Source organism: Nannobrachium achirus (genome assembly GCF_963921795.1).
Source record: "Nannobrachium achirus genome assembly, chromosome: 12".
NCBI lineage: Eukaryota > Metazoa > Chordata > Actinopteri > Myctophiformes > Myctophidae > Nannobrachium > Nannobrachium achirus.
The window spans coordinates 37,107,542-37,120,761 of NC_137832.1; the positions used below are offsets into that span (position 1 = coordinate 37,107,542).

The 13,220-nt window shown below is 45.3% G+C and overlaps 1 protein-coding gene across 2 annotated transcripts in view; it reads right to left on the reverse strand.

The window, feature by feature from the left end:
* The window catches only part of LOC308296138 (transducin-like enhancer protein 1), a 47,326-nt gene extending 41,431 nt beyond the window's left edge, over window positions 1-5,895 (reverse strand). For both annotated transcript variants that reach the window (XM_080739290.1, XM_080739289.1), the window contains exons 1-3: window positions 5,089-5,895; window positions 4,418-4,518; window positions 561-624 (exon numbers count right to left, since the gene is read on the reverse strand). In XM_080739290.1, the coding sequence (XP_080595416.1) occupies window positions 561-624; window positions 4,418-4,518; window positions 5,089-5,112 (189 nt within the window). In that variant the 5' untranslated portion in view covers window positions 5,113-5,895. The remainder of the gene's footprint in view (window positions 1-560; window positions 625-4,417; window positions 4,519-5,088) is intronic.
* Between the last annotated feature and the right edge of the window lie 7,325 nt (window positions 5,896-13,220).

Consider the following 13,220-nt stretch of genomic DNA (forward strand, 5'->3'; position numbering starts at 1 on the left):
AATCACCATGCTGTGTTCCATAACCTAGATTGGTCAGGTGTTGAGTCTCTTGCTGCCATGATGCACAGACTGTATATTATTGAGGCAACGTACAGTAGATGCGAGAATTGTGCAGCGATCAGTGGAGGATCATTTCCTGCTTTTTCAATTGCAATATTTTTTTGAACCCTGCAAGAATGTTGTCTAAGCCAAAATAGCTCTAAGCTTTTTTAAAAGATTAATGCAATTATAAGATTTAAATAAATATTTTGTGAACGAGTGAGAGTACAGAAATCTGTATGCCTCTGGGCATGCGAGTCAAACATGTTGTGATAGTTTGCCATGATTCAGTAATTAAGGATCCACGTTGCAGGGTTTGTTATAATACTGAAGGGTACCAGCACCTAGCCTCGTAAACTGCCCACTTCCGGAAAACATTCTCATTTTGTTTACTAGGCTAACCAGCACCTGGAATGAAGGGTGTTCATTCTTCAGTTCACTGATCTATCACTTTACACAACACTTTTACATAGCGTAGTATGCGGCAGACTGCCAAGGTGTGAGTGTGAGTCTAGTCTCACCATAACATAGTGCCTCTGCATCTCCGTCTTATCACTGGCCAACTTCTCACATTCCAGCTTCAAACTGAAAAACACAATATAAAATTAATTCCACAGAAACACTTGACATCATTTATGTGCATTTGAGTTCATTGTTGATGTTTATCATAGTCTATACAGAAATAATACTTATGATACATACAACCCATATTAACAGAGAGAATTCCCCGTTTTGAAGGGATGCACGACATGCACGTCATTGTTGAAATTCTGGCCAATATCATAACACTGATTAATTACATGGTCAATACAGATATCGCAATACAAGTTTCCATAAGATTTTTCCTTACACCTGTGGTTCTGGGTGCAGATACAGACGTCTAAAACATTACACTGATGCACACATTAGTTCAAACAACTTGGGAGTAGAGCCGTACCATTGACTTATCATTTTTCCAACACAATTGCTTTTATCTGTTCTACAGGTAAACTATTTTGCAAGCTTGCAAAAACTAGGAAGGTGCAATTCTGAGAGAAAAAACATGTATTGTTTTTGTGATGTCACGTGAAGCTTGACCAATCCTCCATGTCACTCAATGAAATTTTGGGGTTACTCTAGATTAAATAATAATAAAGATTGACAATATCAATAACTACAACAATCTGGTTGCCCTGTAGTAACCACACTAATAGAATACTGGCAAAAAATATAAGGATTTCAGATTTCACTACAGATACCGATTACACAGAAGTAAACTATCCGACTACTCAGGAATGGTGTAAGTTGGAAATGCATGCCCCACCCAGTTATGCAATACCCGTTGTACTGGTTGTCAGACGACCCGTTGTAGCCATCTGTCTGTGTCCCTTTTATGGCCATATAGATTGTTATGCCCATAAATAGAGTTCTGTGTCAGGCATGCCCAAAAATGGAATCTGGCGTCATATTGATGACATCAATGTACTCCATATATAGGGAATTGGGTGCATTACCCCCTCATGTCCTTTGTGATACGCACAGTGAGTTGACAGACATACAAAATAAGAAGTGAGTTTTAAGTCGGTTGGTCCCATATATTGGCATATTGGTCAGATTGGTGGTTCTGTTCTGAGGAACAGAGATTTCACACACTTATAGTAGGATGTCACCTGATATCAATATCGACAAACGACTAAGCGTGTGTCCCTAAAGAAAAAATCCCATGATGCATTTTGGGCACTTAACCGGGATGGGACAAACAAACTTTCTCCACATCATCCACGATCCATGGTATAGGGTAGCGGGGGGCTCGCTCCATTCCGACATGTCGCTACTCCGACAGTGACTTCTTATTGTCGGAGTGGCAACACTTCCATAGAGATTAAGGTTAGGGTTAGGGTAAGAGATAGGGTTAGTGTCTGTCGGAAAGGAGACATGTCAGAATGGAGAGATGCACCCCAGGGTGGCATGGCTTTTTCACCCTCTGACCGCACCAGGCTACAGTACAGTACCAGGCTGCTATCCCACCTCTCTGGTTCAAGTAAAAACTGTGCTGAATGGGTGGAGCTATTAAAGCGTTAGGTCTGTCGACAGCCCAAACAGACTGAGCACTGCGACGGCTTAGTAAATACGAATCTGAAAGGTAGACGTGTTTTGTCAATTCAGAATAAACCCCAATGGCAATCGTAATGTTCTTTGTTTACACAAACAGACAAAGTCAACATCATTACTCTTCAGCATTGCCCACATACATTTATCTCTTTTCAGCAATCATCTTTCTCTCTTCCACTGTCATTTTACAACTCAATTAACAGGTCTATTGGAGATGGAAAGCAAGCTGCATGCTACAAGTCAGAGCAAATGCTTGCCATGCTGTACCATACCGTGCATGTGATGTGGAGAACTGCCAATTGGCCGCCATTATCCTCAAACGTACAATTCTTTTTTTTCCTTTTCCTTAAGTCAAGATCACTATTTTTACGTAAACAAACACAGCCAAAAAGAACAATGTCATAGCCAATGAGGGTAACAGATGAAATCTAAAGCACAGATAAAAATTAAGTAAGGGTCATCGACTGTAGCCATCATGTATTATCATGAGGTCAACTTTACAAATTCGGCAGCATCTAGAAGATTGCTCGCCATTATGGCTGCATGTGTTAGTCATTGTTATATAATATATACAGTAGACCTACAACAAATACACAGAAGTCATGTTGAAAATCCTGCTGGTTTCCTTAAGCTTTTCAGCCCAGTCCCGAGAATGTTGTCAACTCAGTCTCACCCCAGAGGACCCACACACCCATCACCACTATCTATTACTCACAATCATGTAATAGAAACATAACCACCAGTCTATATTATGAAATACTGATTTAGATTTATTATAGTCTTGAGACATTACAAATAAATTACAATGAGAGAAATACCATTTGAGAGTTTATTCCATATCAGTCTGATAATTGAAAAATATCACATCATTGGTGCTAATCAACGACTATGTGCAAAGCCTTCGCTTGTAACAGGTTAGTCCATACAATCCAATTGAGCCCAATCAAAATTACTACTTTTTGGCTGCAGGGAAAGAGGGGTAAATTCAACCGCATACTGTGGCTGTTGAGCAAACGTTGTTCCTAACACTATGTTCCCTAAAGCAGATAATTATCACTGGCAATGCATGATGCAAAACAAAAGCGGTGTTCAACAAAGGGAAGCATTCCATTCTGCTATCCTCCTCAAAACATCCTCTTGTTGAGGCAACCTTGCCAACACGCACAACACAAATAGAGGCATGCTCTTAACAGGGGTTAACATCAACAGAGTGGTTCAACAAGAGTATTAAAAGTTAAACAGGTATTGCGCTTCCTGCATAGTTATGATAACCGGCTGCTGTCTGGCTGGGATAACAGTGTTGGTCGTGCAGTGTTTGTTTAGTTTAACCCCGCTGAGCATGAGGTATCCACCTCATACCGCTTCCCAAAACCCGGGCGATAAAATGAGAAACCTCTGGTGTGTGTGTGTCTGTTTGCGGCCATGGGTGTGGAACAGAAACAAGAACTCTGAGTTGTCTGTTTCTGTCATTAGGTGAGCTTTCACCTGTTGTCACCCACAAAGAAAACACAATTTGTGTGGATTCTCTCACTCATCTGTGCATATTCTCTCTGAACGCCCAGGCACGAAACGCAAACCACCAAACTGGGTAAAATAAAGAATGATTTATGAAACCCTCAGGCAACACGCCACCCTCTGGCTCCCAACCCATCACCACGACTTACGACCTACCGCAGTGTCAGCGTCAACACTGCCGTCTCCTCTGATGTGTGCGAGAGAGAGTGCCAGTTGCCTTATTCAGTTTAGGGGCTAGGTTTGTGGTTTTGGCAGTTATGGGTGCCGTAATAAGCCAGTGGTTCTCAAAGTGGGAACCGGGGACCCACAGGGGTCCCTGGGGGAGTTCCAGGGGGGTCCCCAGCTTAAATAGATAGTTAGGAACCAAATGGACCCTTATGAGTAGGCCTATGTAAAACAGAGTCAAATGGAACCAAACAGACCCTAACCGGTACATTTGGTTCCATTTGTACACCCTCAAGTTACATTAACACTGATTTTACAATATAAATTGGGGTCCAAGAGATGGAAATGCCATTAAATGGGGGTCTGCATGTCAAACTGGGGGTCCTTGAAATTAAAATGGTTGAGAATCATTGCTAGAGCTGTAAAAAGTCCTCTTATGGGGTCCCTTTTCAAATGGGGGTGCTAATAAGTGTCAATTTTAGGGTCCTTGGCACAACAAAAAAAGTTTGAGAACCATCGTGCATATAAGCTTTACGGTCTGGGGGGCGTCAATGACATTCTTCCCCACAAGGACAGGAGAGTGTTGCATCATGTGTACTGTATCCACCTGTGGTACTGTGCCTGAAGAAACTGGAACTCCTCCTTGATCCGGTCCAGTGACTCTGGGATGGTGAATTTGAAGGGTTGGCCCTGAGCCTGGTGGGGCGCCTGACACGCACGCACGCACGCGCACACACACACACACACACACACACACACACACACACACACACACACACACACACACACACACACACACACACACACACACACACACACACACACACACACACACACACACACACACACACACACAGAGAGAGAGAAAGCGAGAATTACAAACATCACACTGCCTACAATGACACTTCCAAATTGAATCCACTCCTCTCCAGGCTCTCATCATGTGTCAACAACTTTAGAATTATGAGGCATCATTCAGCCATAACGTTGTCAGTCACCACCACTCCACTCCGCCTGCCAAGTGTACTTGGGCGTCGCAGACAGACTCGCACTTATCAAGAGAGCATGTAATTAGGGACAGGTCTGGCAGGTTGTTTTATAACTACAAAACAAGGAGCTATCAGTCAAAAAAAAAAAAAAAAAGAAAAGAAAACTCCTGGAGAGCGCCAAAGTGGTGAGACAACAAAACCTCCCCGACAGATCAGGTTAAGTACAGTTCTGCCAGAGAGCAAAGAAGGGGTGAAGAAGAAGAAGATGACGAATGTCTCGCTTGCTTACCGGGTGTCGCCCCTGGGGAAACATCGTTATCTCCGGGAGGATGCGCCCGTTTCCTGCACAAAAACACAACCCAAACTAAGGACCGGGGAGGTTGGGTCAGGGTGGGAGTGTTTTTATAAGTAGACCATGAGGACAAATCCATCCATCGCGATCATGTGGTCCTTGTGTTTTGCCGTTACTTCCTCCACACAGAAACCGACACAAGAACCGATGTTGTGTGAATCTGTGCTTCCCCCCCTCTCTCTCTCTCTCCCCCTGTGTGTGTGTGAGTGTGTTCACTTGCTCTTCTTGTCCTCTTCGCTCCGCCGAGCATACGGCTGTAAATCAGCCAGAAAAACACGGGAAACGGGTCATTAGCTGGAGGAGGGGGCGCATAAACCAGGTGAGGATGTAGACCGGAGCCGGGGTGCTCTATTTCCACTCCTGTGATGGCTGTGTTTTGTTTTGCGTTAAAAGGGAGAAGAAGAAAAAATCCGATATATTCCGAACGGAGAGACGACAAAACAAACAAAGCAGGAAAAGAATCAAGTTGGCAGACCAAACGCAGACAGACAGACCAAGCCGCAGAGCGGTCTGCACAGAGTCGGAGCTCTAGAAACAAATCCACACAAGTTAATTGCAGTGAAGAGTTCCCACTTGACTCGCCGCGGTAGCGTGGTGGTTGAATATTCAACAACAACAAAAAAATGAATATTTGCTCCTCCCGGGCCAATGCACACGAGTTTGGAAAATGCGGTGGTCCAAAAACGTTTAATAGAACGGCGGAAAATGTTGTTAGCTTTTTTTACAACAACAACAACTCCTACCACGGCGGCGACAATCTTGCGTCTAGCTCCGCTTTACCTCAATGGCAACTTTCTCACGCGGTTTCACGACCCCCAACTAACCAAAACGCAGCGCACGCCCACAAAACGACCGCTGGCCAATGGGAAACGCTGCTCCACGTGGGTCAGTGACGTGACTCACGGAACCGACCAATAGACGCCGCGTGTGCGGCTTCGGTTCTTTTTGACCTGATTGAGCTACGGGGATCCTGGCCAATCCCAGGCGCAGTGAGCGCGGCCATAACAAGGCGCGCAGGGCGGGGAGCGAGGTGGAGGATGGCAAATCTCAGCTGTCAGTCAAAGTAACGTGGGTTAAACTGGAACAAGGTTAGACACTCACACTCGCGCGCCTGTGACGCGCGCACTCGCTCACAAATTTGCGCACAAACACACACACACACACACACACACACACACACACACACACACACACACACACACACACACACACACACACAATACTGAATCGGGAGCTGCTGTGAAACGTCCTAAGAAATGCCACAGCAAATTAACTAAATATTCCCCTCTCTCTCTCTCTCTCTCTCTCTCTCTCCCCCTCTCCATCTCTCTCACACGCACGCACGCACGCGCACACGCACGCACAAATTCAATTCAATGCATTCCCCCTCTGTCTGTGTGATGTTCACATTTCCTTAAATACGTTTTGCTTTCTCCTCCATTGTGTCTTCAGACGTGAAATTATTTGTGTGTTTCTTCCAAACTCTATTGCTGTTTTTATTGCAAGTGAGTGGCATTTTAAAACATGATGCATGCCATACAGTCAATGTATTGTTTTACTGAACATTTCCACATAATCTGTGTTATGATGATTATCTAATGTCAAATGGATACCATGTAAGAAAACTGATGTAAGAAAGGATATAGGCCTACTGACACTGAAACAGGTTACCATATCCACTAACAAAACCCTGATGACCCGAAGTCGCTCACACATTATTGCATTATTGGTGTTTGTGTGTGCGTGTGTGCGTGCATGTGTGTGTGATGTACTTATGAACTATTTCCAAACATGATAACATGATACTTATGGTGACCACCTCATAAGTGGTCAATGTCTTGCAGAAACCTGGTATCTCCAAGTTTCAAATGTATACATTTTTTCGTAAAGTAAAGCCCTGCTTCATCATACGAGACTGTCGCACAAGACTACCAAAAATAGCAGATCTACATGCACACAACGCCTCGTGGTGTGATGCGTTGTGTGCTTATAGATCGGCTATAGTTTTTAAAATGATAAATACAAAACGAATGGCTTTGGACATACAAGGTCTCCAGCTCTCTACCCGACTGGTCAAGTGGCCCTGTGCATGTTTCATAAACTTGGGTCCTAGAGTGGGCTTATATGGGTGTGCCAACTACTGTGTTCCACTTATCCTGTCTAAGCCAGTCGCAGTTCACAGGGAAAACCCCCATCAGGCACACACTGACCTGTGATTGGCTTAGAGAGCTCAACCCCTGACCCTGAGGCCTTTGACCTCCCTGGCGGCTGATCCGGTCCATATGAGAGACTCCTGACTGTGACCCACCGTGACCTGCTCTCAAAAACACACCCCAAGCATGCACGCAAGCATGCACGCACGCAAGCACTCTCTCTCTCTCTCTCTCTCTCTCTCTCTCTCTCTCTCTCTCTCTTACACGCACACGCACACACAGTGTGACTAAAATTACCACCCACTGTGCCGCACCTGTGTATGTGCTTGTGTATAAAAGACAGCAGGGTGACCTCATGTCATGAGATTGCACCTCTGTATGTGTGTGCGCACACATGTGGAAGGACGGAGATGAGCTTGTGTGTATGTCCAACCTCTCTCTCCCTCTCTCTCTCTCTCTCTCTCTCTCTCTCTCTCTGTTTGCTAACATTTGTCTTGACCTTCTCCTACCTTCACCTCTTCCGCCACCCCCAACATAAACCAATCAGACGGCTTTGTAATGTAAGCCAATTCCAATGTTTGTCTATTTGCTGCACTCGTATGCTAAACCAGTTAGCCGCCCAGAAACAGAGACAGTCTATTTAACTAAAATGTCTTCTTTATCACGGTGGACAACCAATAAGACCTCTGGTTGTCTGTTACCATCACTGTCCTGCACATCAAAATTATCATTGGTCAACACTCTTAACCTCTCTTAAACCCTATATACTTCCCCCAGGGCTCTATTTGATGTGCTTCTTCTTCCTCCCTCTAGTACAAACGTGCTCGTAGATCTGCTATTTTTGCCCAATGTTGACCCCAGAATAGGGACACTATTCTGGGTCGAATGTATTCCCAGTAAATAAAACAGTTTTGGCATGATGGCAAAAATATCCTTCTTTCCATATCGACACACACCATACACTTTGAGTGGGTCTAATAAGGCACGTGAACTACTCAGAATAGCATAGATCATTCATTGCCATCATTGTGAATTTAATTCAGGGTTCCATGGATGACTGTTACATAGTTGACAGCATTATAACAGGATCTCATTGGGGTCATGGTGGCGGCATGCCGTTAACTGAAACTATGGTCAGACCGGGAAGTAGGATGAGATTAGGATTAGTGGATTTAGACTTCCAGGTAACGATTGATGGCCTATTAAAGTCTTATGTAGCAGTACTCGAGGAACGTGTCCACAGCCCAGAATGTGTGTGTGTGTGTGTGTGTGTGTGTGTGTGTGTGTGTGTGTGTGTGTGTGTGTGTGTGTGTGTGTGTGCGTGCGTGTTATTCTTTCATACTTGTGGAGAATCTTATGATACGATACTCAGATCAGCCAACACAGGGATGCTGACAGAACCCTCGCTAAAAACCCCAGGACAAAAATCCCCTCGTCCTAGACAATTTGCCCTCCTTGGCCCCCAAACTGTGGAATAAACTCCCTGTCGCACTTAGAACTACAGACTCACTCCCTAGTTTCCGCCGTGGACTGAAGACTCACCTCTTTGGACTTCACTCATAGCATTTACTGTAGCACTCCTCTTCCCTCGATGACCATACATGAAAGCTAGATAGCATTTTTAGGTTTTAGATACTTTTTTTTACTGATTAGGTGCGTGGTCTACCTACGTTATTGTTTTTCTAGATTGATATTCCTATGCATTTGTTGTATTGTTGTTGATGTATTTACATATTATCTTGCTTATTATCCTGCTTAGTATATTGATGTATTACCTGCTTATTGTATGTAGCTTTGGATTAAAAGCGTCTGATAAATGCCTAAATTGTAAATTGTGGATCCTCAATTATGAGGAAGTGTTCTCAACGATATCAACGATATTGTGTGCTTCCTCTCAGCACTGTGGAACAGAACAGGCAGGTAGATAATGGTGCATGATCTCACTAACCCTCTGATTTCTTTAACAAAATAGCCTATCCCTTAATCCCCCCCAATCACACACACACACGCGCGCACACACACACACACACACACACACACACACACACACACACACACACACACACACACACACACACACACACACACACACACACACACACACACACACACAGTCATTTGTTTAGTGTGGGGAAGCACACGATTAGCCTCTGCTTTGTATGGGATACAAAACCTGCCCTGCAAGGCTCATTTGGTTTGCAAATGTCCCATTTCTTTCTGATTTTAGTGGGCTAAAACAAATGGCGGGGCTTTGTTATTTTTTTTAAAGAGGGGGAGGGAGATGGAGAGGGAGAGAGGGAGGAGAGGGAGAGATAGAGGGCGGGAGACAAAGGAGAAGTGGCTGTTTCAGCTGTGCCCAGGTCCAGTGTTGCCAGGTCTGCTTATTATAAGCGACTTTGGGCTTGTTTTTTCTGTAAAGTTGCTTGTAAATGTTGTTGAGTTGGCATTTTTTGGGGCTTGTTTTCCTATAGTGTAGTTGTAGGGGCTTGTTTCCTAATGTTGTTTAAACCAGTGGTTCTCAAACATTTGCATGCCGCGGAAGCCCATCTGAAAAGCTTTTGTGCCCGGAATCCCCATACCAGATTTGTGTTGTTTAAATGTTTCCAAAAATATTGAGAGATGCGACATGTTGTAAGCTTGAAAGATTGGCTTATGGCCTGTCCATAGTATCTCCGAAATGTTCGGTGAGTTGCTATTTCCGACGTGCAAATTTCCGAACTCTCATTCGGTGTAATGCATTTCAGAAGTCACGAGTGACTTCTAAGCTGGCAGTCGGCCAGAGCAGTCGCATTTTCGTTCCGTCCAGGGACAATGAAAAGGAGGGATACTTTTTCTTCTTTTTTTCCTATTGTTCCTTGTATGGTTTGCCGACTCGTGGAACGCTCATAATTGTATATACGGAGAATTATGTGCGGAATGGAGAGGAATCACGCAGTGTTTTTTTCCTCCACGTTGGATCGGAGCCAACGTGCGGAATGGAGAGGAATCACGCAGTGTTTTTTTTCCTTCACGTTGGATCGGAGCCAAAACATCTCGGCTTCGGTAAACTGACGGTCCTTGGGTCGCTGCTGCTGACTAAGAACAAACCCCAGATAGGCAAAATGGACAGGCGGTCCATCATTTACTTTATTCTGCTTCTTTCTGGTGATATTGAGGTTCATCCAGGGCCCGTAGTCACTCGGCAAGCCGCCCGTCTCACGAGGGAACAACAACTGCTTTCGGAGACAAATAACCCCAGCGGTGGTAACATCGATACGGGTTCTACTGGTTACGAGTGCTATGGCTGCCCACGCGGCTCTCTACAGCAAAGCCCCAACATTGAGGCTACTTGTGACCAGCTCGCGGCCGTGGTTTTCGAGCCGCCGCCCGATAACAACAGCGCCGACGTGGACCTGGATGTCCCCCTGGATGTCCCCCTGCCGCCCCCCCTCGTCACCGAGGATGTCCCCCTGCCGCCCCCCCTCGTCACCGAGGATGCTGGTGCCCAGCTCGCAGCCGCTGGATCGCCGGAGATGTCCGTCGAGCCGGATGCCCCCCCGCTGGTCCCGCCACCCCCCAGGGATCGTGATCAGTCGTGGCTGGCGCAATATCTTGGCTTTGAAGCTGTCGGCGCCGCTACACCGACCCCCCGTGCGGTCGAAAAGGCATGGATCTCCTCCTGTTTGAGCTCACAGACGACACAGGAACCTGAGCTCCCCACCCCCACCCCCGCTCCCCCACTTCAGCCTCAACTACAACCGGACTTTGATGACCACCTCCCCCCCACGACAAACTTTCCTGTCTCGGTCGTGGACAAAGAGCCCCCCAGCTACGACGATGGCTCGATTACTACAGAGAACATGCACTCTGTTGTTTTTGCCAAACCAGGACTTCATCATGTCCATTTGAACATCAATAGCTTGAATCCCAAAAAACTGGAGTTAATTAAGGGAATGTTTCATGACGGTAAGGCAAAGATTTTATCCTTCTCTGAAACTAAACTTGATGACTCGTTTACGGATGCTAGCATTGAAATTGCCAACTATACTGTAATCAGGAATGATAGAAACAGGTATGGAGGCGGAGTTTGCATGTATGTACACAATGATGTCAATTTTGTCCCCCGTCCAGACTTACACCACAGTTCACTTGAAACTGTATGGATTGAGGTAATCTTTGAACATGCCAAAAACATACTAATATGCGCTGTCTATAGACCACCTGATCAGAATGATTTCTTTGAGCTGTTTGATGAGAGCTTAGCAAAGGTGGACGGTACCGAGTGTCACATTTTGGGCGACTGGAATGTGGACATTTTGCGTAAAGACGCACCCATGTTCAAGTCCTTTGATGGGTTATGCAAGCAATACAGCCTCACTCAGCTTGTCACAGTACCCACCAGGGTGACAGAGCACTCTCAAACCCTCATAGATCTCGTCGTAACCACTGACAAGTCCAAAGTCACCGCTAGCGGGGCTATTGTATGCGGTCTTAGTGATCATTATATGATCTACTCTACCCGAAAAATACACAAACCCAAAGCTAGTGGCCACAGAACTGTCGTTGCTAGAAGCCTGAAGAACTACTCCAGTGAGGCTTTTAATCTCAAACTAGCGGGTGTAGACTTTTCCCCAGAGCTGCAGTGTACAGATGTCGAGGAAGCATGGTGCGGTTTTAAAACCAAATTGACCGATGCTCTAGACGACGTGGCCCCCTTGAATACCACCAGGGTTAAAGCCCGCCAAGAGCCATGGTATAACTCAGATATTGCAGAATCAGCTAGACTCAGAGACAAAAAATACGATGAAAAACGAAAGTGCTGCAAAAAGCTCAAGAAAAAATTCAACCATGACCTCAAAAAACACATTGAGCATCTTACTGCTCAATGCAAGAGACTTAGAAACCAGACAACCGCCCTAGTTAGATCCGCCAAAAAAAACTACATCGACGACAAAATCGATGAATACAAAAACAACCCACGAGACCTATGGAAGTTGCTTAACAACCAATTAGGCTTAAAATCAAAAACCATATGCCACAACATAAACATCAAAACGGACGCCGCTCTCATTTCTGACAAAGGTGAAGTGGCTACCCATTTTAACAAAACCTTTACCACCACAGCCCGTTCACTGGTCAAAAGACTGGTCGCCCCATCTGGGCGGTATGGTGAAGAATTTGTTAATACATTCTACAAAAAACTGGGCGTCAGTAAAGACAGCTTTAAACTTTCCACAGTGACAACTGATGAAGTGTTTAAAAAATTGAGCGCCCTACCTCAACACAAGGCCACTGGCCTTGATAAAATCCCAGCTAGATTTCTCAGAGATTCAGCCGCCACCATTGCTCCAATCATTACCCACATAATTAACCTTTCCATCGAACAGGGTCATGTCCCCCAGGACTTCAAACTAGCAAAAGTAACCCCCCTGCATAAAAAAGGTAGCAAACTAGACCCTGGAAACTACCGCCCCGTTTCCATTCTTAGCTCCATATCCAAAGTCATGGAGAAAATAGTCTACGAACAGATTGCAAGATATCTCGATGAGAATAATCTGATTTACGAGTTCCAATCTGGATTCAGAAAATCCCATTCCACTGACACATGCCTTCTCTATTTGACTGACCAAATCAAACGCGAAGCGGATCAGGGCAAGTATAGTGGCATGGTCATGATGGACCTCCAGAAGGCATTTGACACCGTGGATCATGCTATTCTGATTGAGAAACTAAAAGCCATCGGTCTTGACAGCGCAGCAGTGAGCTGGATGCAATCTTACCTGGTGGGGAGGGAACAGGTGGTGGAGATTAACGGTACCCTGTCCCCCCCCCTCCCAGTAAGCTGTGGAGTTCCCCAAGGTAGCATACTGGGACCTCTGTTGTTCCTAATATACGTGAACGACATGGCATCTGCTTGCGACTGCAACCTGTTCCTGT